Genomic DNA, 25,184 nt, shown 5'->3' with positions numbered 1-25,184 from the left:
CCTAGTAATATTAATGCATGTTTGGTTTCAGCTAGTACTCTGTGGCAATCTGTCTTCTGTTTACTTGTCATTATTCTCCCTTTGGCATCTTTCTGAAAACACTTTCTTTGACTAACAGTGCAGCCTGAGCAAGGGAGAAGTATGCTGGCGAGTGTCACGGAGCTATGCCACCTGGGGACCCTGCAGGACAGTGGTTTGGAGGGATGGTCTGTCTGCTCCTCTCTAGGCTCTGTAAGAGCAAAGCATGAAGAGGTAGAGCTTGCTCTGCCTCTTAATTGTCACGTATAGTCCTGAAAAGACCAAGAGGTTATTAAGCTGTTAAACACAACAGAAAGCTAAGAATCTGTATCTGCTATAAGCTATGTTGAGAGTGTAACTCAAGATACTAAAATAGAAACAACTTGACCTCATCTGAGCTTCTGTATGTAGTTGGTCTCTTTGCTCTTTGGGTGCCAAGTGTGTTTATTCAGTTGGGAGTGGTATGACTGCAAATATTGAATTCAGAGACCAAGAAGACTTTAGTAGTTGCATAGATAAAGCTGCAGTTTTCTCTGGGAAGTTTTCTCTCAACATCTGCTTCCAAAACACATTTGTTGTGATTTGTGAACTTTTTCTTTTCTTATTTCCTCTGTTATGCTCAAAACACTGCTGTTAAATGAAGATGACTACTGCCTTTCTTTCAAAGTTGCCTGTGCTCATTTTTCACTTCTTCAGCAACCCCATCCCTTGCTCTCTTAAGCTGGGTGACTCTCTGAGATGACCTGTCTGATCTCTGTCTGCTTCCCTTGTATGGCCCATAGTGTAGAATCTAGTTTTTAAGGATCTTTGTTTAATTATCTCCAATAGCTCTTGCTCTGCCCAGGTTGGTTTTGAGCTGCAGCTGTCAATTTTCATGATGGGCTCAGGAAAAGATCACTGATACACTTCTCTTTTGCCTGTAGGTGAAAGACTTAGCTAGTGAGTTCTCAGTGTTTGGAAGGGTAGTACTGGGAGAAGGTTTCTGCTCGTTTCTCTGCTTTCAATGATTCTTTTCAGGTAACCAAAGAAAAGTCCCACTGATCAGGGAAGTTTGATGGAAGGATTATTGGCAAAAATACCTACTTCTCTGATGTGCTTCCTAGAAATTTACATCTGTGTACCAGAGAGAAAAACAAATATGTTGTTGGAAAGTGGAGTGTTTGAGTGCACCAGAAGTATGTAAACCTAATTTTAGTTTGCTTGTGCATACTTTAACCTCTTGTCTCTTTACCATTAAGATTCCAGTGCTGAATATTCAGGTGAAAATATTCCCAGCTCTCTGTACTGTTGCTGGAACCATATTCTCCTGTACAAACTACTTTGGTGTAATCTTCACAGGCGGAGTTGGCAAAAATGGATCCACTATAGCAGTGAGTACTTGATTCTGCTGCTTTTACTTCCTCTTCAGCACCCTGTGACCTTCCACACATTCCTTCGATTTTGATTTCACATAAGATCTCCTACATGTAAAATAGTCTCCTTTCACTTCCTTGCTGGCTTGGAAAAAAGGTAAATATTGTCTGCATGAGAATAGTAGTTCTAGGAGTCAAAATTTTAAATTTTGAGTGATTAAAAATGCTTATGGTACTTTGATATTTGCTTTTGAGTTAATCATAGAAAACAAATTATGCAAATGCACACTCCCCCAGAGTTCACAAAAAAGCCCAGTGCAAAAATCCATTCAGAAGGAAGTTTGTCAAGAAGGCTGGCTATGGTTTTCATCCTTCTAGAAGACTTGTAATGTTCATATCAGTGGAAAAGCACAAGTGAGGGGAACTGGGAAAGTCTCTTCTGCTTCAGTAGAGAAGATGGTTGATTTTGGAGCCCAAAGAGTTTTCCAAGAACCATTCTACACCAGCATAATTACTATTTGCCTCCCTAAAAAACTGTTCTAGTTAAATTTGTCTAGCTGGCACAGAAAGACAGGCAGTAGTACTGTCTTCTGTCACTTGCTAACAGAAAATTAGCCCTTACCTGTTAGACAAGTGTCAAAACAGTGCGTTTTTTGCTGTCTAAAGCCTCTTCTCCCCCTCATCTTGTTTCTGAGACTGTGACTTAAACTAATTTATAACCTGTACACGAGGCATGTAGTAGGATGCCAGCACAAGAAAGGCTCAACCACATTATCAAACAACGCTCGTTCAGGTTTCACCGCATTTTGTTCCTGCTAGTATGTGTGTTCCGAAAGACATGTTTTTAATGTGATGTTGGTTACAAACCACCTGTCTGCATACCACACAAATACTTGGTTTACTGAGTTTTTTTGCAATGCGTATGTTTTGTTAATTTAACACTTTATCTTACTGTAGGGAACGAGCGTCCTTTCACCTTTTCTTCACATTGGGTCAGTGATCGCATTAGCTGCCATGATCTACAAGAAATCTGCTGTGCAGCTCTTTGAAAAGCATCCCTGCTTGTATATACTTACTTTTGGTTTTGTATCCGCTAAGATAACAAATAAGCTAGTGGTAAGTGCCTCCGAATCACTGAGTCTCTTTTTGTTATCGCAGTAGAACTTTTTTGTAGCTTTTAGAGTTCTCTGCATATTTCATCAACTAACTTTATTCTGGTTTGTGTACTAAAATGATACAATACTTGCACTTCCCTTGTTAAAGAAGTTGTGAAGCGCAGGGAACAGAACACGAGCCTTTATTTGCGTTTGAAATGGCAGTAGTAACCTTCAAGCTCAGGCCCTGGTTACATAGTTAGTGCCAGGACAGTTTACAGTTCCCTAAGTTCTGTTCCTCTTTCCCAACTGCTCATTCACATTTCTGCCATGTGTTTGTGCTCGTGACTGATGAACTGGGCTGTGGGCAGAGCTAGCTGAAACCCTCCTCACATGCAGGTGCAGAAGGGAGGGGAGCCCGTTGGGGGAAGGAGCAGAGGTAGAACTGCTGAAGCCAGCTGAAGAGTTCTGGCAGAAGTTACTTGTCAAGTTTAGAACAATTACTTGGGGTTCACCTTAATTGTAACTACCATTTCTCTCCAGTTGTTTAACTGGTTTGTACCAGGGAACAGACAGCAGTGCTGTCAAGAGGGGAGGGAAACTGCTGTTGAATGGAGAGCTGCTGCCCCGCGCCACCTCCTTAGCTCTGAAGGCATATCTTGTATTGCCATGTGAGTTGGATCAGTGTTGGACACAACCCACATGGAAATAAAGTTATTTTTAACCAAGACCTGTACACCACACAGTCGCATAAACAGTTGTGCTGGTAAAAGTGAGGATGTGGTGCAGGACAGCCTGTGCAGTGTGCATGTGTGTGTGCACACATGGGGGAGGGCAGGAAGACTGCACTCGGGCACAAAAAGGTGTGATCACTGAACTTATACCAGAGATATGGTTATCCTCATCGGACAGCAATCAGCTGGTGAAGTGTGAGGAACACCAAGTGTCTCTTTAAGATCTAGGCAGTTGTGAAGTTTTGTTTCTATGCTCAACTAAACCTGAAATGCACTATTCTGCTTGCAGATTACTGTTTTGTTTCTGGCAGGAGGAAAAGCTTGTAGGCTAGAGCAGTGTTGATTTTTCTCCTGTAGCTAAACTTTGTCCAAATGAGAGAGGCTTCTACTCTGCAAACCTTGCATTTTGTGTAGCTGTAGACTCTCATAGCTACTTAAGTACTCGATGTATCTCATAGCAAATGTGGCTTGAATGAAAACTTTTTTGGCTGCGCATTCTGAAATCACTCTACCTTTGCTGGAGTATGTTTATTGCTTAAACTTTTTTTATGTAGGTTGCACACATGACCAAGAGTGAAATGCACCTGCACGACACAGCATTCATAGGCCCAGCGCTCTTGTTTTTGGACCAGTATTTCAACAGCTTTATTGATGAGTATATTGTACTTTGGATTGCCCTGGTAAGTATGGGCTCGCTTTCTGTTTGCCAGCAATCATTACAAGCATTTTGTGCCCTTCCACAAACACTGTTTGCCTTGGCTGAGGCTAACTGACTCAGCTAGAGGACGATGGGCTGGGGACATATTTTCCTGAGCCAATTTTAAATAGGGCTCATGCAAACTGAGGTAAACAGGGTTTGCTTGGTGGTAGGGACTCTGTGCATAGTGTAAATGGACTTTTAAAGCCATGTAGCAAATCTTCAAAGCTTAGAATAGAGTATTTTGAAGACCTGTGCTGATGCCTTGTTAGCAAGGGAATACAGTACATGTGAAGTGTATGGCTATGCCTTAATCTCTTGAAGACATATACATCTGTCATACTAGCTGCAAATGTGAAGAAAAATCTTAAGATAAACATGTGCTTACAGAGCACTCAAGCTTACTCCACTAAAACAGTGTAAAGCTTTTAATAAATAGAACTGATACATTATGTATTATCACTATTCAGAGTTAATTGGGCATTTCATTTTATGTGTATAGTAGTTATAACTCTTTTACCTCCCTCTCTGACTCTAGAATTAAAATCTGTATGTTTTTATAAAGCTGGAAGAAAACCCAGTATCTTTAGAAACCACAGGAATAAACATTCACTAAAGACAGAGTCAGAGATTTAGTTCCAGAGAAGCAGACTGAGTGCTTTTATTCTGAATAATATTGGCCATGTGATACTTTTACATGTGTTTAGATCCATGTCTCCATGACAATTTTTTTTCCCTTGGCAGATCTTGTCTCTCTTTGATTTGCTTCGATACTGTGTCAGTGTGTGCAATCAGATTGCTGCCCATCTGCACATCCACGTATTCCGAATCAAGTCCTCCTCCACGCATTCTAATCACCATTAGTAAATGGGGGTCACCATAAGGAGAAACAAGGAAGAGTTGGTTTTCTACGTGAAAGGACGTGAAGATATGTAGGAGACTAAGGCAAAAGCAGATAAGAACAAATTAATTTATGATAATCAATGTTGTATAACTTTTATTCTTTGTTATCAGTAACACTCCTTAACTAGTCTCCTGCCTGAGAGAGTGAATTTCAAGTACACCCTAGTCAACTCTACATGTAGTCAACTCTATTGGTTCAATGCCCAGGAAAGCATGCAGGGAGTAATGCTCTGTCTTCGTAACTACCTTGATTACAAAATAATCTATATATGGTGAATGGATCCCCAAACAACTCAAGTTTCTAATGTAGTATAATTAAAGCTGCAATACAACTTGCTTTTAATTTTAATATTTCATCATCTCTTAGTGAAATATTTGTTTAGTGTCCACTTGAAATTTATTTACTAAAGACCTGAGCTGGTAAAAACAGAGATATCGCACTAGCTTGTGTCGCTGAAGTAGCTGACAAGGTCTGAGTCCAGATTGATGCAGTTCATTTGCTTATGCATTGCTGATAAAAGCAGTTTGAGAAAGAACAATCCACTGAGCAGGGTTTGCAAGCTGAAGGGATGACCGGCATGCAAAATAGTGTGGTATCTTTGTCAATTAATTTTATTTTTTTAAAATAAACATTATCTAAAAGACAACTTATTTCTCAATTTTCTTCTGTGGAAAGTCTTTAAAAAGAAAATTTTACTGTTTACTTTTTTATGTATAAAACTTAAGCAAAATTTCCTTTCTGCTCTTAATAAATAAGACTTCTGAGAGCAACAGTTGTCTTTATATGTGTCTGCTGCTCTGTCCTGCTGGGTGAAGTACTTAGACTTACAAAGTGCAATCCTGCCTGCTGTTTAGAAAGCAATTTTCTAGTGCTTTACTTGTGTATAGTGCTGTCATCCCAGGGTTCCTAAGAGCTTTCTCTACTACTTAGCACAGTAAGTTTTTATGCCATTTTAGATGTGGTGGACTGAGTCAAGGTGGCTAAGTTAAATTTAATAGAGGGTTTAACAGGGGAAGTGCTGCAGCATGTGCCACAGGCACTGGCATTCGGAGGGGCATTTCAAACCCTGAATAAAGTGCCTAGGCTTGCTATGCGGAGCACAGGGAGTACTTCCAGAGCATGTTGTGCTGTGGCCATCAGGGAGCTGCTCAGGGACAGTTACTGGGAAACGCTACGAACTCAGTGGCTGAAATCCTAGCCCTCTTCCTGTGAAGCATCTCAGGATGGTAGGAAGATGCTTCTGTTTATTGGGAACCCAGAGCCGCAGCAGTCCTGAAGACACTTGTTTATGTCTCTCCTGTCAAGGAACTGAGCACAGCTCACTTTAATAAAGTATAACATCAATAAATCAAAACACCACTTAGCCGGGAAAGTGGTGACATGTATTTCCTGTAATACCCTAGCGATTAGAAAACATGCTCAGGAAGTGGGAGAGAAAATTCAGTTCCTTCCCCAACCTAGAGAGCTTTTTAAGCCTCCTTTTCCATTTCCCTGGGAGAGTACCCATTGCCAGGGTTATCATGGACAGAGAGGGGAGTTTTCCAGCAGCTGTGTCCTTGGAGAGAGCACAGGAGTGCTTGGGCTAGAGAGAGAACACAAAAGGAGCCTGGCTTTAGCTGCTGAAATGTTTCCCTCTGAGTGGGAAGAACCAGGTCTGGTCCCTGTTTGAGATGTTGCAGGAAGCAGAAGGAAGGTGCTGACTTCCCCAGCTGAGTCTTTAGTGCCTGGACATGTTTGGTCTTGCAGTTTGTCTGGCCCGAGGAGTCTTGGCTTTCTTCCTGCGGGGTGATGCTGTTTCAGCAGAAGCGAGTTGGAGATCTCTTAGGAGCCTTCAGGGCACTCTTGGGGAGCGGGGCACTAGGGAAGGGGGAAAACTCCTGCAGGATGAGGAGGAAGTCTAATGAAGGCCTCTCCACTTCATGGAGGAGCCCTTGAGCTCCTGACTGTTTACAAGCCTGCAAGCAGCTATTTTATGGTGAGGGCTCTTCTGGGGACCTGGTGGGTATGTATTGGGAATACCCAAAGCCTTTGGAAGAGTTTGGTTTCTGTGCCCTGATTCTGACTGTTCTGAGCATACCTGGGGCACAGCTCTTAAGTGTCCTGGAAGTGTTAAGGTCCAAGTGCCTCTATAATGTGAGCACCTCCAGCACAAGGTAGCAGCAGACTCTTTAATATCACAGTTTTCTATATAAGTGGAGTTTAGGTAACTACCATATTTAGTCTTAAATAGCTATATTTGTCTGGGTGAAGGGTTGATTTGGATAGTCTGGCCTCTATTGCTGCCCCTCAAGGGGTGAGCAAGCCAAAGTGCAAGACTGGAATAATTTTAAGGCTCTCAGGGCTCTCCTTATTTCATGATCTGTTTGATTCTTTTCAGCAGCACAAAGGGGTTGCAAAACCCAGGAGATCAGAAGGTCTGTCCCTAGAGTATGAATGGTTGTCCAAGATGCAGGCAAGGGGAATCATGCTCTCCAGTCTTCAGGGTTTTAGGATTAAGCTGCCCCAAATAATGTATCACTGATACTTGAGACTGTGGTATGGTGAAGAATTAAAATCTTCAAAGGGCTGTTTAGGACCAAACTTTCTTAGGAAACATGTCTAAACTAAAGCTTATTGATGTTCCCAAAACGCAATATGATACACCTTTTTTTGAGCTTTTTACTGACTGGAAGTTTGACTGCCTGCAGTATTCAGCCAGCCAGGAACCATTTCCCATTTCTGTCCTGATTAAAGTTTCAGTGTTATCAGGGGATAGTCCCCTCTTCTGAAATGTTGCTGCTTGTAATCCAAGCCATGTAAAGTGTTACTATGGATATGGGTATTGCCTAAATGCCTGTAATAAAATAATGGAATAAATGAACTTTACCCTTGGCACTGCACATTACAATACTGTCTTGTTTGTAATTGCAGGTTATCTTAGATATGCGTGTAGACCTAAGGCTGCCCAAGGAGTTGGGAAAGGGAACAGAATTACTGAGTAAAGCATGCCCTATTTTGTATGCTCAGCCTGATCTTGTGATAAGCTTTTTTCACTTTCTGTTGCATTCAACAGGCACGGTACGAGGAAAAGCTTTTGCGGCAGTGGCCTGTTGAACTTCCTGGAATACCTGAGTCTGAGTATGAACTTTCAAAAAAAATGTAACCTGCTCTCCTTTGAGCAAATTTTCCCCTAAAACCACCCAGGCAAGGTGAAAGTTTCCACGTGGTGTTGGAGTGTTGCCTCTTTTTTGAAGAACTGATAAAGGCAAGGAGCATAGAGGGGAGAGAGACAGGCAGCAATACCTCCAAAAGGCCCTGTTTTTCTTTAATCTGAGTGTCTCAAAGTTTATTTCATACAATTATTTTTCTCTTCATGCCCTCCTACCCTGCTTGCACCAGGTATGTCCAGTGCTGCTATGCCACATGTTCGAGTTTGGAATGGAGCTGCAGAGAAGTTTAATCACTTCTAGAGAGCAGGAGATGAAGTCTGCAGCAATTTTCAGAGGTTATAGCCAGGTGATCTGAGGTAGGAGCTGTGTCTGTTATTGCACTGGAGCAATCTGAAAACACTTAGCAATAATGACTGCGTTGACCCTGGTAGGTTAAATATGCCCAGGACTATTTGCTGGCATTGAGGCCAGCTGGCACACGCCGTACTGTGAAACTAATCTCCCAAACAGGGCAGCTGCATAGCAGGGACCAAACTGCAAATCAGCAATGATTCCTGAGCTGACTCCCAAACTGCGCCTGGGAATTGTTTGTACGAGTGTTAGTTGGCTAATGCTATGCTGGGAAGCATGTTAACAATTTAGCAGAATAAATGAGCACTTTCCAGTTCCGGGAAACATTCCCTGGCACTGTTTTATTTACTATTCCAGACTTAGATCAAGTGTTAGGCAGATGATGAGCAGGAGGAACTGGAATAAGGACTTAAAAATATGCTGTGAGATTTGCTAGTACACTACAATGTGACCTGAACTAAGCTGGATGTGTCCCTGCTGCTAACAAACAGCAGCTGAGTGTCTGTAACAGCAAACACAACGTGCTCAGCTACAAGCAGCTGGTTTAAGACAAGCAGACTGAGCTCAAAGATGAAATAAATAGGGTAATTTTTCTTCAGCATCTGCCCTGACTTTCAGTACCGTGTCCTCTTTGCCGATCTGGGTTGATCACTGGGCTGTGTGTCCTTCCTGCAATATCCAGTTTTTCCACCCTCTGTGCAGGAAATGGAGGGTGTTAAGAGCTGTTGCCAGAGGAGTAAGCAAATATCAGGGTGCTTTCCAGTGTCAGGCTAACCCAACTCAAGAAGCCCTTAAAAATTGCTGCTCTAGAGCAGCATCAGTCACACAGGGCTCGGGAAACAAGGACAGACCCTTCAGGAAGAGTAAAAATGTACTGAAAAGATATGGTAGGAGTTGGGGGGCGATTGGGGGGGTCCTGGGGCAGATTTGGGGCCTGGGCTTGTTTTCTCTCTCTGTTCAGCCTCCTGAGCTGCTTGCAGCTGTGAAGCTGCTGCTGAGTTGGGGCAAAAGTAGTGCCAGAAAGCCCCCTTGCTGCTCCCCTCACTGTGTACCTGTCCTTGCTGTCCCCATTTGTCTTCCCTTAGCGACTGAGAAACTGAGCTGGGAACTGATACGCTTCACAGAGCACAGATTTCTTCATTACAGCGGTAAAAGGAAATGTGCTTTAAGTAACGTAAGGTTGTATTTCAGCCTATTCTTTGATCGATAGTCATGCAAGTTGGTGCCAACCCTTCTACCTCACTGTAGCTAACCCTTGCTGAAATCTCTAGCACTGGCTCCATTTCAACAATTTTTTTTTTTTTAATGTAATCAGTTTTTGCACGCCTTCCTTGCTTTCTGCAGCAGCTAAGGAATAAACCTATAAAGGTTTTCTCAGGCAAAGGCTAAGCAACCACAGATCATAAAATCTAGTCCCTTATGTGACTTCCAATTGTGCATTACTAAGGAGCTACCTTCAAGGCCAGAACTTTGTCTTGATGAGATGTGTTGCACTTCCCAACTGGAAAGGTCAGCATCTTCTCTGAGGGGCAATGAGCAAGCAGGAGAAAGGGGACAAGCAGTCTTTGCAAGAGGGACAATTCTTTATGGCTGCCCTTGGCTTCCTTTGCTGTTTTCTGCTGGTGGGTAAACTTTTTTTAAATGAAAAAAAGCACAGAGAAAAACCAACTAATCTTTAATTTCCTGTAAAATACCTGTAGCATTCTCTCTACCCAGGAGGGGAAACTTGTGGAACCAGGGAAGATATCTACAGTGCCAAAGCCCTCTATTTTTTAACAGATAGTTCCCTTCCTCCCCCCAGCACACATGGGCTTTGAGCAAAAATAAACAATTTTCTTTCACCATGGCTAGAAAGTTTCATTTTTGTTCACAGTTTCTATGCTCTGCGCAGCTCTTTTTTTTTCCACCGCCCCCCTGCATGACTGCACAAACACAGTTACTTTTAAAATAAATGCCTTTTGCATCTGTCTTGTTTTCATTAGTCAGATGCTCAACAGCTCTGAAATTGAAAGCTGTCTGGCAGCCACCTTGCTAATTTTTTTGTGCAAAAATCTCTCACCGTGATGCTTGATGGCAACTCAACGCTACGGCAAAGCGCATAGCAACCCCTGCTTTTGATAAACATCCCAACGCGAGCGCACGTCCAGCAGGGACCGAGTGATCCAGGCTAGGAGGACAAAGCTACATCTCCCATCCCGGCCCTTGCTGGGGAGAAGCATCTGGGCCCGGCTCGGCTGGGAAGAGCCGGGCAGGTCTGCAGCCAGCGCCAGCTTTCCGCGCTGCAATATTCATTGCCCAGATGAACACGTTAGGAAAAGGAGAGGACCATGACCTGGCTTTAAATCCACTGCAGGCATCACCTTTCAGAGGCGGCGCTGAGATGAACCGTGAGGTTTTAAGGGCAGTTGGCACCGAAGCCAGGAAAAAGCAGAATGTCGACATGGTTTGCTGTTGAATTTTAACAAATACTTCCTCCCTGCCCAGGGCTGTTGCTCCGCCGTTTCCCTCCGCTACCAAACGCAGCCCTGTGGCCTTCACAGTTTGATTACAGCACAAATAAATAACCTGCTGGAAGAGAATATTTTCGTTTCTTCAGAGAGCTAAACTGGGAGCGTCGCTCACGGTGGTAACGGCGAAGCAGGCAGCTGCTGCAGAGGAAACAGCACTAAAATCCACCGAGACTTTCGAGTTCCTGCCGCTACTAAGCGTATCTTGATAGAAAATAAAGTGAAACAAGTGTTAATAATAGAAACCTTGGAAATGCATGTGACGGGCTGTAACCTTTTGCAAAATCTAGCTTTGTTTTAATTAGAACTAATTTCCTATTCTTTTTTTCTTTCTTTCTTTCTTTAACATTTACTCTCCAAGCCTTGTTGTCCTGTGGGCAGCTCCCTGGCTTCCCTCCGTCCCCGCGTGGGGTCCCGATGGCTCCGCGCGGGGCTGGGCACCGCGAGAGCTGCGGTTTGTCCCTGCTGCTAGCAAGATTGGGAAAGAAATCACAGCCTGCTCGCTAGCTCTGTGCAAAAGAGTTTTCCAGTGCAATCGTGCCCTGAGGGAAAATAAAAAAAAGAAAGGATAGAAATTGGTGTCCGGACTGCCCACGTGGCTCACGGGGTGCAGGTGGATGGGCAGGCACCGGCGGATGGATCCGGCAGCGTCCAGCGTGCTCTGCCTGCCGATGGGACGCGGGTCGGGTCTGCTGGCAGAGACCTGCTCGGCCCCAGCCCTGCTCTTCGCTTCCCGGGCTGGGCTTCAGGAGTCCCTTCGGTGCTTCTTTTGTTCGTGGTATTCTGTTATTTTCTGCTGGAAATATGCTGCAAGAAAAAGGGTGTTGGGTGAATGTAGATGTTTGGGCCTTTCGTTCCTGTTCAACTTCTGCATTTTTACGCAAAAGAGTGAGAAAACGGGAGATGCTGAGGATGCAAACGCCCACAAAAGTGCCGTAGCCTGAGATTATAGCCAGAAAGCTGGGATCATGCCAGTCCTCTCTCCTAACCCCAAGCAGACCCTGGTCTGTGCCTGCCCTATGAAGTCTGTCCCCAAAAAGGGCAGAGAAGGCAGCAACCAAGCTTGTGCCCAGCCTTGAGCACCTGGGCAGGTCGCAAAGAGGGATCCACCATGAGCACTGGGCTGGCAGGAGGCTCTGCTTTGCCTGGTGCCTCCTGAAGCCCCAGGAAGGAGGAAGGACCGACAGAGCCGGCATGGACCCATGCCGCAGCTGGGGACAGAGATGCATCAGCACCCACTACCCTGAGCGTCCTCTGGGGCTGAGGAGCTGCAATTTCAGGATGGGAAGGAGAAACGGAGTCATTTACCTTCCTGGGGGATCCTGCTCTTCTCCGCTTCCTCAATAAATAGGGAAAACATGTTGGTCTTGACAAACTTCTTCACAAACTTGCGGTTGGTCTTGGAGGCGATGGCTTTGCAGAACGCCCGCTCCTGGAAGGTGCCCTGGCCGCTCTTGCCCCACTTGATGTGCGAGGCGTAGTGGCCGACCAGCCGCACAAAGAACTGCACGAAGGCCTCAGAGACGAGCGCGTTCACTTGCTCGGATGCTGGAAGAGGACACAGAGCGTAAGAGGTGGCGATGGGACCGCTAAACACTGGAAGGATGGACCGGGTTCACCCTGGCTGGTTCGCGGTCTGCATTTGTATCCCCAGAAAGGGTTTTTTGCTTAAAATCTCCATCTGCCAGTGAACGAAGACCAACCCATAGCTAATTTTGCCCAGGGAGCAGGGGCTGCGTTTGCTTTCCAGCGTGGCAATGTCTTTGCATCTTTTGCATCGGCAAAAACTGAGGTTTTCCACAAAATTGGTTGCTCCTGCTCACCCATTTCTCAGAGCAGGAAAATAATCCAAGGGGTTTCCTAGCTAGGGCTGCATTTTGTTACAAATTAGGGCAAAACCAGGCAATTTTAGGAAAGCCGCTTTGCTGAGCGCTTCAGTCGTTGGCGGAGGGCAGCTCGCGCGCGCCGGGCCGGTTATCGAGCCATCGCCTTACTCTGCACGTTGTTGTTGTTGTTGTGCCGGTTCAGGGACGTCAGCACCTCGTTCTGCAGCTTGGCGGGCAGGATCTCCTCCTCGTCACCCACCTGCAAGACAACGCACCGCTGAAGCATCTGGTCCCCGCCAAGCGCCGCGGGAGCCCGGCTGCGCGCACTCATTAGCGGGGCTTTCCGTGGCACCCGTTAATTATTGTGGGCCGCGGTGGCGATGCTGGGAGCGGGCTGCCCGAGTTTCCCTGGGATGCATGTCCTGCGTGGACGCTGCTGCCTGATTTTCTTGGTGGAGAAATCCCTTTGTGGGAAATTCCCCCGGATGGGTGACATTGAGACGGCCCTGACGCTGCGGTGTGAAAGCCACCGTGCAATGGGAAAGGACGGGGAAAGGGGCCCTTCCTAGGGACACCCAGGCCAAACCCACGCGTTGCCCGGCGGGGACCTACCGCCCGGAGGATCTTCCCTTCACACAGGTCAACCAGCAGAGCCTAAAAGAAACCAGAGAACAGCTGGCTTTAGCCTTCCCAAGGCTAAAGGGTCAGGGCTGCAGGTCCTGCCTGATGCTGGGGCACCTAACAGCACCCAGCAGGACAGAGGTGCTGCCCCAGGTGACGGAAGGGACACGCAAGAAGCCCCAACCTCCATCCTCCCTGGCTGGGAAAAGGGCCTGGCCAGAGCTTTCAACCCCAGAGCCAGCAGAAATCCAGGGTGATGGATTTGCCAGCGGCTCCTTCCAGACGCCTTCCCCGCCGCGATGCAATACCTCTTCCATTGGCTGATCCAGGACCCGCTCCAGGTGACGCATCTGGATGCCCACCATGAAGGGCGTGGGGCAGCAGACGGTGTCGAGCAAGCACTCGGGCACCACGGGGATGTAGGTGTGAGCCCACGTGAAGGGGTAGAGGAGAGCGGCCACGGCGTGGATGCACTGCGACAGGACGCTGTGGGACAAGGATGTGTTGTGGGGAAGCCTAGTGCCTTGGCTCTGGTTGCACCGGTGTTGCACGAGGAAGGGGGGGATTTCATGGCTTCGAGGAGGAGCATCCCCCCTGTGCATCCCGCGCTCCATTAAGAGGGTTTTTTTTCCTTTTTGTTCTTTTTTTTTCTTCTCCCCTAAACATGTCGGGACTCACCTGAGCTCCTCCGCCAGGAAAATGAGCCGCCGCTCCAGGACGGCGGAGGCGAAGATGTGCAGGATGAGCTGGGGGCTGAGCCGCTGGAGCAGCGCCTGGAACTCCACGTGCTCCAGGTGGGCGTCCACGGGCCGCGTGAGCTCGATGAGCTGGGGAGGGAGAGCAGGACCCATCACGCACCCGGCCACCGGCGCAAGACGAGGACCCGCAACGGCGGCCATTGAGGAGCCGCTCTGCAATATTGCCATTAATGACAGCGAGGGCCCCCAGCGCTGCCCAAATCTGCCCTGAGAGTTTGCAGCAGCCTTAGCGAGTCCCTCCTGCATGGGATGAACCTGGCCTTGTCCTGCCTGGAGATTCTCCCAGAAAAAGGGGGATATGCAAAGGTGAGGATGCAGGGGAAGCTAGTGGGGATCTGCACTGTGGGGTTTATCGAGTGGATTTTTAACCAAAACGCCTCTTTTCTCCAATGCCTACAAGTCGCTGCCGAGACCAACAGGGACATGCCAGGATCCAGGCGGCTGGCAGCTCGCCTGAGAGCAACAGCGGAGAAAATCCCCTGGGAAAGGAGAGGAGGGATTAGGGCAAGACTTTTGCTAGAAAAGCCACACAAGCTTCCTCCAAAGGCTCTCCACGAGAGTGGACTCGCCGTGCTGCTAGTGAGGATGTCCCGAAGGCCAAATCTCTAGCAGGCGTTTGCAGGTGGCCCTGGCCAGCAGGTTGCTAAGCCCGGCCCACGGCTCTCCCCGCTGCTGCTCCGAGACGGCCAGCAAAGGGTTAACAGCCCTGCCCAGCTCCTCATACAGCCCTGGCCCCTCTCCCAAACTTCCCCTGGGTGGGAATTTCCCCTCCTCCGCCGCTGCCCCAACGCCCTTCCAGCGAAGCGGCACCATCCCAGCCGCCGGCATGGAGCTCAGCGGGGCTGCGCGGCCCCTTTCTGGCCCCGATCCTGCGGGACGCCTCGCTCCCGGCGCTCGCAGCACCCAGCACTCGCGTCCCGCCTCGTTTCCCATTTATCTCTCGTGCCTTGCTCCTGCCCGGCGCCCCAAAGTGCAGCTCTTTCGAAGAACGGCCGCACGCACCCTCCTCCTCGCTTGCCCCCCGGCGCGCTCCCGGCAGCCTGGCCTGCTGCTGGGGCGTTGCGCAACGGGCAAAGCCCTTGCACAAGCCTTCCTGCATGAAGAAATCGCTTGCAGCTTCATAGCCAGCTGGCAAAACGCTCCGCAGGAGGGTCTGCGCTCTCAGATGCATCCCCGCGCTCAGCACTGAACCTCATCTACCCGCGCGTGGGGCCAGTGCCCGGGCAGGTCCCCCCCCGCCCGCTTTCCCACCCTGGCTTCACCGCTGGAGAAAGAAAAAGAAAGGAAAAGCCAAAGGAAAGCGTCTGCCTGTGCTAGCCTGGCGCGGCACCTGGCTGGGAGGGCCGTGCGTGGGCGTGATGAGCCCTGCGGGCACCCTGCCCTCATCAGAGCTGCTTTTCCCAGCAAGGGCCGGGCGTGCTGGAAGCTTGCACGGAGGCAATTGCAAGCCCTCGGCACTAAGCCGGAGCGGGGCGGGTGCCGAGGCTGCGCCGAGCACCCAGGTGTGAAGAGGAAGCTGCCGCGGAGGCGAGAGCTGCTCCGGACCCGGCAGGAGCGGGTAAAGGCCGTGCCGGGGTTGCTCATGGAGCAGGCAACGTTCTCCTCCACGCTGGAGAAAGGTCTCGGGATCTTCTGGGACAAAACACAAGCACTCGAGGTGCCATTTCAGAAACCCAGATCTGGGAAACGCACCTCTGGCTCCAGCTCGAGGCCAACGCAGTGGCCATCCTGGGGCGGCATCGCATGTCCCTCCCCGGTCTGGCTGGGAGCACTGCTGGGTCCCATCCTCATCCTCACTGCTTGCCACCCCCTTCCTGTCCTGGGCGGGAGGTGGCACCTGTGTCCCCTGGGCCAAAAGGCTCCCGGCAGCCCAACCCACCACCCACAGCTCCGGCAAGCATCCGAGGGTGCTGTGGATGCCGAGGTGCTCCCGGAGACGGCCCTGCAACCCCTTGTCGGAGCAGTCCGGGAGCTGCCGCGGCACGCTGAGCCCCCAAAACCCCCCACTGACCTCCGTGCCCGACTCGGGGATGAAGCTTTTAATGGTGACGGTTTTCCCTGGAGCCGGGAAGGGCGATTCCCGCAGGCCCTGCATGAAGGGGTAGATGACCGCCATGGAGATCTGGCGCCTCTTCTCCACCTCGTCCAGGATCTGGGGGAGGCAAAAAGGGGCTGTAAAACCCTGTCAGACATCGGGCATCGGGCACGGTGGCCCCTGAGGCTCCCAGGCCACCACCACCATGGACGGAGCCACCGCGTCCCCACCTTGGAGAAGAGCCCGAAGCAGCCCAGGCAGCTGATGATGCAGAAGACTTCGGGCAGGCGGGTGCCGCGGCCGGCTGGCTGGAGGAGGAAAGAAAGGAAAAAGGGTTTTAGCATCTCCACGGCATGCGGGAAGTGGCTCTCGATTCCCAGCCTCGGAGGCAGCCCCAGGTGCCCCAGCTCCAGCGCGTCCCTGAGCCCGCTGGCAGCAGCTCGGAAAGGAGCTGACTTGCCCGCGATGGGTGTTTCAACATGAAACTCAAAACGCAACCAAAGCACCGGTTTTGGGCCCCGTCTCCGGTTCCTTCGTGCGGGCAGGACGGCACAGCGGCTTGAAAGGCATTTCTGCCGGCACCCGGGGCAAACCTGCTGCACAGACTGCGCGTGGATCCTGTCCGCAATCTCGGGGTTTTTACAGGAAAGCGCCACGTGCCAGGAGGGAACTGGGGACCCCAGTAACCCCAGCTTCATGGGGACATGGACAGCTCTGACGTTTCAACGGGGAAAAAACACTGATCACCTGCCAGGGGATTTTCAGAGCTGGGGCTCCGGCCAAGGATGCAGATGCTGCCATAAAAGCAGAGGGTGCCCAGGTCCCAGATAAAGCAATTTAGATGCCAAAGTTATTAGTCATTTTGTTGCAAAGCCCTTTGGCACATTCCCGAACTTTTCTCTCCCAGACATGTCTTCCGAGACCTCCTGCTCCGCTCACCACCATTAGCCACCTGGGCTAATCCTACCGGAATGGGGACCAGCTCGAGCTCGAGACCAGTCTGTTTTTTCCTTTCCAGCTGGATTATGCTGGGCTCCTTCCCCCAGCCTCCCCCCTGCTCCTCCTCACACCACCTTGGCCCCACGCTGCTAATTTTCGGCATTCAGGCCAATCCTGGGCTACGCAAATACCGCAAACATTGCTTTCCTCCGTCCAGCATCAGGCTGTGCTTTGGGCATGGGAGATGGGAACGTGTCCCCAGCACGGGGACGGGGTGACACGGGGACGGGGCCACCAACGGCAGGACACTCACCAGCAGCCGCCTACAGTAGCCGATTTTCCTGCTGCCGTCCACGTTCGTCAGCACAAAGGAAAAGGTTTCGCTGCAAGGGGAGAAGGGGTCCTGTTTCAGGGCGCTGCCGGGGGAAAGGGGGTCCCCAGGGGCGGCCGTCTGTCCTGGAAGACCGCGGCCAAGCCGAGCCCCCCGCAGCGGGGCAGGTACCTGGTGAACTCGGTGACGGGGGCCCAGTTGTTGCCGTCGGGGAAGCAGAAGAGAGGGATGGCTTTCAAGAGACGTTCCTCCTCCTCCTTCTGCCCCTTGAGCAAGTTCTCGCGCTGGAACAAAGCGACGCCCTGGGTCAGGGTGGCAGAGGGTGCTCACGGCGTCCCCTGCGCCCCGGGGCACGTCTGGTGGCCCAAAGCCACCCCCGGCTCAGGTGGAAGCAGAGGGCATCTGCCCAGCCCTGGGCGAGCACCCCCAAAAGTCCCAGTTCCTGGTGTTTTTACCCCATGGATAATGGGGCAAAGCAGAGGCACCCAGGGCTCCTGCCATGGACCTCTCTGCAAAACAAGGCTCTCCCCCACGTGCTGCCGCGATTTTGCTGCCGGAGCTCCCAGGACCGGGAATGGGATCTCCCTTTGGGGAAACGTGAGACCAGGGAGCACCAAGGGGCTTTTTCTCTTGCGGTTTGTGGGCCCTGGGCTGGGAGAGCAGAGAGGAACCATCAGAGTGATCCCAGCCCATAGCAGGCAAAGCCCTGAGGTTTGCATGTCCAGGTCCAGGGCGCAGGGGTGTTTTTCTGTTCCTCTTCTCCCCGGCTCCAGGGATGGGGAAGAAGCAACCTCCCCATTTCCTCTTAACCTCAGAGGACCCATCTCCTGGTCTCCCACAAGCTGAAAAAGTCTCACGGCTCCTGCAAAAGTCCCTGTGGCTTGTGGCTAACTTCTTACACCTCCCACATCCAGAAATGCGGGGCTAGATACCTTTGGGAACTGGTACGATATCTTGGGCTCGTAATGGCCGTCCGACATCTTCTTCAGCGACACCACCACCAGGTACTCGAAGAAGAACTGGCCGGCCGAGTAGAGGACAGAGCTGTGGTCTCCGGCCTTCCCCTGGGACCCCCGCGAGGGGTTGCTCTCTGCAGCTGGGGTCTCCTCTTTTCCTTCTGTAGCCAAAAGAAAAGAAAAGGGTGCCTGAGAAAGCAAGAGTTATCACGGCCCTGGCCAAAAAAAAAATGGCTTTTGTGGGTCTGTTGGATGAAATCGAAGAGCCCCAGCACCTGGGCAGCATCGGACACCTCTGAGCCCTCCTTCACCCCGACCCAAGCGAGGGCGCAGAGCGAAGCGGGCACACGGGATCCCAGAGAGCAGAAGGTCTCTGGAGAAGACACCCAAGGCGAAGGTGTGGGAATGGCTTTCAAGCTGTTAAATACACTTCCTTCGGTCAAAAACCAGCAACCAAACAGCCCAGGTCTTGTTCGAACGCCTCCAGAGGCGCCAGTAAAACGAATCCAAACCTCTCCCTGCCAGATGCCCTCAGTCCTGGGAACTCTGCTGCTTGCAAATGAGGGACTTGAGAGTTTTCCTGAAGCCGCAGATCCTAAAGCGATGCAATTCCCCGAGACTACGTCGTATTTCTTGTTCTGCTGGTCGGGGAGAACAGCTGGGAAGCCTCAGCTGCCACAACCCGAAGAACTAGACACCAGAATGCAAAGAGCCCCCGTTGGTCCCATGATGACCACGGCCGGGCAGCGTGATGCGAGGGCTGGGAAGGATATGAGTTAAATCGCAAGTGTGAGTCCCGCGGCTGAGCAGCCAGGCCTCGCTGCAGCACTTCCCTCTCCCGCAGCTGCCTGCGACTTTCTACATCTCCAGTTCCCAGCACTGAGGACATCCCAGGCTCAGTCTCTGCTCTGGTTCCAGCCGGGAGCTGGAACGGGAATGCTTGAGCTGTTCCTAGGAAAAACCGGCAGGGAAATAAACTGTGGCTGGGTTAAACAACCAACTCCTGCAATTTGTCCTGGCATCCTGGATTTTGGCCCTGGGCTCTTTCGGCTGTGCCGCAGCTCGGCTGTGGTGGGCTGCCCATTCGGGCTCGGTGATGCTCGGCTCATCCCTCTCCCTCCCCAGCGTGATGTTCCCCTCTGAAAGCCGCGCTGGCATCCTCTAACATGGGATGCATGGGTGATGGACACCCCCACACACACATTTCTGGCTCTCTAGCCAGCCCCTCCAGTCTGGAAACATGTCCCCAACCTTTGTTCTGGGTTATCGGGAGCTGATGGGGCAGAAAAGGTCCACGCCAGCCTGGCTGGAGGAGCTGCGGCACCGTGCCACCAGGTGCCCCGCGTGCTGGGAGGTCCCTTTCCGAGGAACAGAAACGCGTTTCCCAAACCAGCCGCCCACGGCAGCTTTGCCTCGAGGCCGCACCACCTCTGCAGTCAAAGTCGTTCCTCTTGGCAAGGCAAAACTCATCCCGGGAAGCCGCCTCCTCTCCCCTGCCGCACAGCGGTGGGAAGCACGTGGGAGAAAGCCCAGGAGGATGAGACAGGGATGCAGACGACCTCCTGGTTTGTCCTCGGCACGCAAACACCTGGGCAACAGCAGAGCAAGATGCTCCAGCTTAGCGCTCGGCGTTCACCTTGCTCCGTCCAGCTGCCAGGGTAAAGGGAAAGTCCAGCTGGATCCCATCTGCCCTGTCCCTCACGTATCCAGCACGGGATTTTTAGCAGCTCCTGTATTTGAGGAATACAAGACCCACTGCCACGTGAGAGCTGGGTTTGAATCCTATCAACTGGATCTTCAAAAATCCACATGACCCCCTGACTCCGTGGAGTGTTGTCACGCTGGGCTGCGGGGCTGTCCTTGCAGGTGGATCCGCGCTGCCACCGAAGCACAGATCAGTGCAGCAAGTCCTGCTGGGACTGATACCTGGCAGGCCTTCTCCTCCAAGCCACGAGCTAGCATGGGTCTGTTTGCAAAGCCTTCGCGGGCATAGCCTAGTTCCTTACAAGAGCATACCGCATCCCTGGGCTGGAAGATGGGCTCTGGGGACGTATGGGGCCATGCAACGTCCCACAGCGCTGGACCGTTTTAATATAGCATCAGTACTCAGAGCTCCCAGTGACCGGCAGGGTTACCAGTCCCTCACGTGGCCGGTGACGCCGAGGGACACGGGCCCCGTGCACCTGCCGACAAGCCTGCGTGAGACCACGCGAGCGGCTCTACGACTGCTGTGCCTTAGCCCGAGCTGGGGAGACTTGGGGATCACCCCACAGTCCAAGCATCTCTTGGACATGGTCCTCCTGCGCCAGACCAGGGCGCTGGGACTGCTGTGACCCTTCCTTCATCCCTGTAATGATGGGAACGTCCTCGGCTGACCTGGCCTGCGGCGGGGGTCAGTGGGGACGTGGGTCCCGGGAGCAGGGCTGTGGCTGCGGGAAGATGAGAGCCTGCAGCTGCTGTGGATTTTCACCTCTCCCTCCCACCGCAGGCGGCACGGCCAGAGCAAAGGCTGCCGTGCCCGCACGCGCCCCAGGAGCGCCCGCGTTAAAAGGGGGGGGAAAAAAAGGTTTCGCGGCACAAACGGCGCCTGCCTGCGCCCCGCCGGCTTCCCAGCCGAGAGGGGGTTTCCCTGAGAGCCGAGGCAGCGCTGGGGCCTGCTCTGCGGCGGGCCAGAACCTGTTTCTTTCTGCCTGAAGAGCTCCCAGGCTGTCACGCGGCCTCGACATCTCCCAACGCCGCGCGGAGATTTGCATAAGGACGCGGCTGCAGCGGGCAGGAGCTTTGCCCCACGGCCCAGGCGCCCCGCGCGGGCACCCACCAGCCCCCAGCAGAGAGGAAACGGCGTTGGCCCAAGTGAACCATTTCTGCCAAGCCTGAAAACCCGGCGAGATATCGCACCCGCTTCGTGGTGGGAGCTACCTGGCCCAAAACGGACCCCAGGGGCTTGTGGTGAAGCCCAAAAGGGCACCGGCTGCCCCAACCTGCTCTGCGCCCGGTTTCTCCTTGCAGGTGAATCCAGATCTGGCTTGAATCCAGGCTGGTGCCCACCGCTGCCACGTGAGCTACGGTCGGGCAAGCCAGAAAGCCCCGACCGTCGGTCCCCTACCGCGGGAACGCTCGCAAATGAACGATTTCTGCCCCGGCTTTTGAAGGCTGTTGTCCGTGCCGTGGCTCTGCCCGGTGCTTGGGGGCACTGTGCCCCCCCGGATGCCCAGGGCTGTCTCGGGCTGGACGTGGCGTGTCCCAGCCGGGTCCGCGGTGGCCTGCGTGGCCGTCTTGCTCGCGGGCCGTGCCGCCGCTCTGGCGTGTCCTGCCTGCCGGGCTCCCGCGCGCCCGGGGGGCTGCGAAGGGCTTTAGGGACGTGCCGAAGGGGAGCCTGCGGGTGCTGCTGCCCCAGGGGATGGGATAACCCCCCAGGGGATGGGATAACCCCCCAGGGGATGGGGTAAATTCCTCGGGGATGGGGTAAACTCCTTCGGGATGGGGTAAACTCCTTCGGGATGGGGTACGGGTGCACCCCCAGGGGACGGGGTGCTGCCCCGGTGCCGGAGCGGCGCAGGGCTCCGCCGGGGACCCACGCGGGTCACAGGGCTGCGGGTGGCCGAGGCGGTGCGAGCTGGGGGCCGCGGGTCCCCCCCTCCTGCCCGGCGGCTTGCGGCGCCCGGTGCCGGTGCCGCACCGGTGCGCTGCCCACGTGCCCGGGAAAGTCCCTGCTCCGGCTGCCAGCGGCCCCCCCGCTCCCGCAGCCGCGACGCCGGGGACCGGCATCGGCACCGGCACCGGCACCGGCATCAGAACCGGCAGCGGCAGCGGCCGGTCCCGGCGCCCCCTCGGTGCCCGGCGAGGCCCCCCCCGCCCCGGGGCTCACCTCTGCGGCCCGAGCGCCGCAGGCTCCGTCGGAAGAAGTCGCCGATGGTGGCCATGGTGGCCCCGGTGCGGCCCCGGTGCGGCCCCGGTGCGGCGCGGCGCGGCGGGGAGGGCACGGCCCGGCACGGCTTCCGCCCGCCGCGCTTTCGCTTTCCCGGGGGAGGAGGAGGAGGGACGGGACGGGAGGCGACGGGACGGGGCGGAGAGGAGAGGAGGAGCGGCGGGGCCGGCCCGCACCTGGCAGCGGGCTGGGGGCACCGGGGGGGCGGCACCGGGTACAGGGGAGCAGGGGGCACATCTGGGTATGGGGGGCCCGGGAGCACCGGGCACGGGGGAGCCGGGAGCCCCGGGCACGGGGGTCTCGGGAGCACCTGGGCACGGGGGTCCCGGGAGAACCGGCAACACTGGAACCGGGAGCACCGGGAACAGGGAGCACCGGGAACAGGGAGCACATCTGCATATAGGGGTCCTGGGAGCACCAGGCACAGGGAAGCTGGGAATATCTGGGTCCGGGGGTCCCGGGGGCACTGGAGAAGGGAAGCACTGGGCACGGGGGTGTGAGGAGGGCCCCCCCCCAGCCCAGGGGGACGGGGGCAGCCTGGCAGCCCCACTCTGGCACCGGGACACGGTCACTGCTGTCCGCAGCACCCCGGGGACGAGGGGTGGCTCTGCTCTACATCGCCCGGGACGTAGGGCCCTGTCCCAAATCTCCAGCCCCTCTGCCTGGGCCCTGCTCCGCTCCCCCCGACTGCCTCGACGCCTGTTACACCCCGGGAGCCCGGGACTGTACCCAAGGCAGCAGGGCCAGAGGGTGACATTGAACCGTCCCTTCCAGGGGACGGAGGTTTGGGGGTCTCCTGCTCTGAGGCCGTTTCCCAAAGTCACTCTGACAGTGGCTTTCAGATCCTTCCCGGCTCTGGGGAATGATGAGGAATCAGCAGCACCACCCTTTATTACACTGCTGCACTTTCATTTTCAGCAATATCAGCCTCCTCGCAAGCTTCCCAGGCTGGAAACGCGGCTGCAGAAGCTCCTCCTGGCTCCGCTCGGCAACGCCAGCCCGGGCTGTGCTTTCACCCGTGCTGGCCATGCTCCATCGGGCGCAGAGTTATCCCACGTCAAGTGACTCGGAGGCCTCTCGGCCGACTGCTTGGCTCGTCTTGCCCGTAGGTGCCTGTCGGGAAGGGAGGGCAGTTCGTTATCTTTGTGAATGTGCCACCCACCTCTTCCCAAATATGGGACAGAAACGGCTGTGGAGCTGCTCTGCTTTGCTGGACCATCGCTCGCTGTTTTACCCCTTCAGACCCATCAGTAGGGAAAGTCTGTTTAAGACTAGTGATATCTTTAAAAATCCCCTTTCCTTCCCCAGACCCTTAGTGTTTTCTCTACTACTTTTAGCTCTTCCTATACCATAAATAAAGGCCCTTTGGGCACAGTCATGGGTTAGGAGGATTTTAAGTGTGATGAGCTGCGTGCAGTCCTCAGCCTTAGTGTCAGAGTACAGCTGTTTTCTGTGGTGGGACAGATGTGGATTAGATGCCCTACGTCAAATAGCCTCATTTTATAGTTTGTAATACCTCCCATCAGCTTCTGCTTACACGACTATAATACCTATATTTATTGCCATTTCTGCTTAGCCAGGCTGTTTTTTCTTTTAATTGAAATATTTTTTAACTGAAATTTTTTTTTAATTTATTTTTTAATTGAAGAGATCAGCCTCAAGCAAAACAGCCTCGCAGCGCTAAGCGGGGCAGCCCGGCGTAAGCTGCCTGCTGAGCGTCAGCCCCAGCTCAGGGCTGAATTTGCAGCTGGAAAAAATTGCCTTCGCCAGCTCGCAGGGGCGGCGGATGCTTTCAAAGCACGTCTCTGCCTATGATCCGGAGCATCGCAGGTGTGCTGCTGGTGAACCATTAGGATTACTGGGTAATTACTGGTTTGGGGGCCGGCAGGATCTGCTTTGCTGGACTCAAGCTGGTGGAAGAGCGCTTGTGCGGTCCGGAGAAAAGAGCAGCTTATTTGCATGCACGGGCTGTGTTGCAGAGAGGAGAAATTTCACGTTGGCACAAAGCGAAGACAAAAATTTAGGGTTTTTCCTCCTCGATTTTGGAGAAAACCCCCTAAATTCCTGCAAACTGGAGCTACCTTGAGAGCAGCTCCCTTGCCTGGAAGAAATCCCCAAATTCTTTTTTTCTTCCATCTGCACAAACCTGTTCTGTCATCTCCCTTTAAGCCAAGTCTCCGACCGTGATCCCGCTTCGATAACGCCTCGAATCTGCTCACGCGGCTTCTGTCCGCAGAAGAAAAGAGCCGTGTTTCCAGCCACAAAACCTCCCTGCTCCCGGGGAAACACTGTCCCTTTGTGCCCGCCGCACAATCAAGCTCAACCTTGCATCGCTAGAAGAGTTTGAACTTTTGAATGTTTCCACTGAAAGCTCCTTTCTGCGGGAATCCAGCCACCCACTGTGACAACAAACGGGCGCATTGTGGGATCCTCGGGGTTTCTGGCCACCGCAGATGCAAAATTTGCCGTCGTGCTGCTTTGTCGCCGCTGCCAGAGTTGTTCCGCTTTGCCAAACCAAGCCCAGGAAGCTTTTTTTTTTTTTTTTCCCCCTCTTTGCTTTCAGCCCCAGTGCTGATAAATAGAGGCTGGAATTTGCCTTTCTGCAAACATCGTGTTTTCCCATGTTTTCATACTGCAAACATCCAGCTGCTGGGAGACACTGCTGCGAGCTGGAGCTCTCGCCGCGGAGCTGGGGCTGACCCGTGACCGCCGGCCAGGGCTGAGCCCCGCTGTTTCTCCGGATCGCGGCGGCTCCGTGATGGGGGACCGGGGTGTCCCTGCCACCTCGACCCGGTTTGTGCTGGGGCGCAGGGGCTGCGCGGCTCCTCACCCTCCTCTTCCTCCCGGGAGGAGGCTCAGCCTGTGGGCCCTCGACTCTGCTCGGAGCGGAGGGGCTGCTTTTCCACGCCAGGGCGTTTCTCCCACTGGATGGCAGCATCAGAGCAAATAAGTCTCTCCGGGGAGGCCGGTGGGCATCTCCGAGC

At 53.0% G+C, this 25,184-nt stretch overlaps 2 protein-coding genes and 1 long non-coding RNA gene across 8 annotated transcripts in view; 1 reads left to right on the top strand and 2 right to left on the bottom strand.

Moving 5' to 3' along the window:
* Nucleotides 1-5,565, top strand: part of CEPT1 (choline/ethanolamine phosphotransferase 1) — a 32,413-nt gene extending 26,848 nt beyond the window's left edge. For all 6 annotated transcript variants that reach the window (XM_064498196.1, XM_026101225.2, XM_026101227.2 and 3 more), the window contains exons 6-9: nt 1,257-1,388; nt 2,328-2,486; nt 3,753-3,878; nt 4,640-5,565. In XM_064498196.1, the coding sequence (XP_064354266.1) occupies nt 1,257-1,388; nt 2,328-2,486; nt 3,753-3,878; nt 4,640-4,759 (537 nt within the window). In that variant the 3' untranslated portion in view covers nt 4,760-5,565. The remainder of the gene's footprint in view (nt 1-1,256; nt 1,389-2,327; nt 2,487-3,752; nt 3,879-4,639) is intronic.
* Nucleotides 5,566-9,957: 4,392 nt separating this feature from the next.
* On the bottom strand, nt 9,958-22,299 carry DENND2D (DENN domain containing 2D). The gene is made up of 12 exons (XM_064498193.1): nt 22,141-22,299; nt 18,249-18,433; nt 17,488-17,600; nt 17,299-17,368; nt 16,277-16,354; nt 16,023-16,163; nt 13,932-14,080; nt 13,562-13,739; nt 13,245-13,286; nt 12,801-12,891; nt 12,115-12,354; nt 9,958-11,613 (listed from the first exon to the last, which is right to left on the bottom strand). Exons 1-12 carry the CDS (start codon nt 22,193-22,195, stop codon nt 11,552-11,554), a joined length of 1,404 nt encoding a protein of 467 aa, XP_064354263.1. The 5' UTR covers nt 22,196-22,299; the 3' UTR covers nt 9,958-11,551.
* A 923-nt stretch (nt 22,300-23,222) lies between these two features.
* Nucleotides 23,223-24,796, bottom strand: LOC112983857 (uncharacterized). The gene is made up of 2 exons (XR_003259361.2): nt 24,347-24,796; nt 23,223-23,313 (listed from the first exon to the last, which is right to left on the bottom strand). It is a non-coding gene; the product is annotated as an uncharacterized LOC112983857 (long non-coding RNA).
* Between the last annotated feature and the right edge of the window lie 388 nt (nt 24,797-25,184).

The sequence above is a fragment of the Dromaius novaehollandiae genome, chromosome 27 (assembly GCF_036370855.1).
Source record: "Dromaius novaehollandiae isolate bDroNov1 chromosome 27, bDroNov1.hap1, whole genome shotgun sequence".
NCBI lineage: Eukaryota > Metazoa > Chordata > Aves > Casuariiformes > Dromaiidae > Dromaius > Dromaius novaehollandiae.
Note: the sequence above shows the minus strand (reverse complement) of the source record. Positions and strands in the feature narration are given on the sequence as shown.

Excerpts from the sequence above, each read along its gene's own strand:
- DENND2D (XM_064498193.1), bottom strand. The coding sequence starts at position 22,195 with ATGGCCACCATCGGCGACTTCTTCCGACGGAGCCTGCGGCGCTCGGGC. Across the intron at positions 18,434-22,140 it reads GCGGCGCTCGGGCCGCAGAG|AAGGAAAAGAGGAGACCCCA; the intron begins GTGAGCCCCGGG and ends TTTTGGCTACAG. Across the intron at positions 13,287-13,561 it reads TGGATCAGCCAATGGAAGAG|GCTCTGCTGGTTGACCTGTG; the intron begins GTATTGCATCGC and ends GGTTTCTTTTAG.